Here is an 809-nt window from a genome sequence, read left to right as displayed (position 1 = left end):
CCCCTCCAGCTCCTCCTCAGATAGCTGGGAACTCCAGGAAGAAAGAAGAGGACAAGGGTGGATAAGGGTTCAGATTATTTCTTTCCCAGCCCCCTTCATCCCCAAGGCTGGGATGAATGAGATTTCTGGGTCTGCAAGTCCAGCCTGTGCTTACTAGTGTCCTTAAGAATTACAATTTAAAAACAAAAGGAAAGAGAAAAAAATTATGCATAATTAGGTATTGTCCGTGGAAGGAGCAGGAGGGAGCAGGTTCCAGACCAAGACAGAAAAGGGACTCTCTCCCTCCCTACATTTGCTTGTCTGGAGACTAAATCCCCTCAGCATCCCTGCACGAACCCTTTGTGCTGTTCCTCTGACTTCAGTCGACATTGATGATGAATATGGGGATGAATTCAGTGCTGAAGAAGGTGCAAGGGGCACACACAGGTGTGCTGGACTAGGCCCGGTGCTTGGGAAGCATGTCTAGCAGGAACTCTGCAATACCAATGAAGTAGACAACTTGTGCGATGCCAAAGAGAGGAGCAATGACCAGGGCTCGGCAGTACGCCCCTTTCAGGAAAGCCATGGGCCCTTCCTTCTGCCAGATCTTCCTGGAGAGAAATGGCACAGACAGGTAAGCATCTATCCCACCCTTCCACCACACCAGGAGAGCCCCTGGCCCTGCTCTGGCTTTCTTCTTCCCTCCAGAGGCTAAACCCAGGCGAGCACTGTCACCTGGCACTGCCTCCACAGCCTATCATCCACTATGCCCCATGTGCTCTGCAAATGCCCATGCAGGAACATACCCCATCCCTACATCTGGCCAGGAG

General features: G+C 51.7%; 1 protein-coding gene across 1 annotated transcript in view; it reads right to left on the bottom strand.

Moving 5' to 3' along the window:
* Positions 1-204: 204 nt before the first annotated feature.
* Positions 205-809, bottom strand: part of SLC25A22 (solute carrier family 25 (mitochondrial carrier: glutamate), member 22) — a 29928-nt gene continuing 29323 nt past the window's right edge. Inside the window, exon 9 of the mRNA XM_009996421.1 lies at positions 205-590. Coding sequence (XP_009994723.1) covers positions 437-590 — 154 coding nt within the window. The 3' untranslated portion in view covers positions 205-436. The remainder of the gene's footprint in view (positions 591-809) is intronic.

The sequence above is a fragment of the Chaetura pelagica genome, unplaced genomic scaffold (genome assembly GCF_000747805.2).
Source record: "Chaetura pelagica isolate M959 unplaced genomic scaffold, ChaPel_1.0 scaffold74, whole genome shotgun sequence".
Lineage (NCBI taxonomy): Eukaryota > Metazoa > Chordata > Aves > Apodiformes > Apodidae > Chaetura > Chaetura pelagica.
This window is presented reverse-complemented; position numbering and strand designations above follow the sequence as displayed.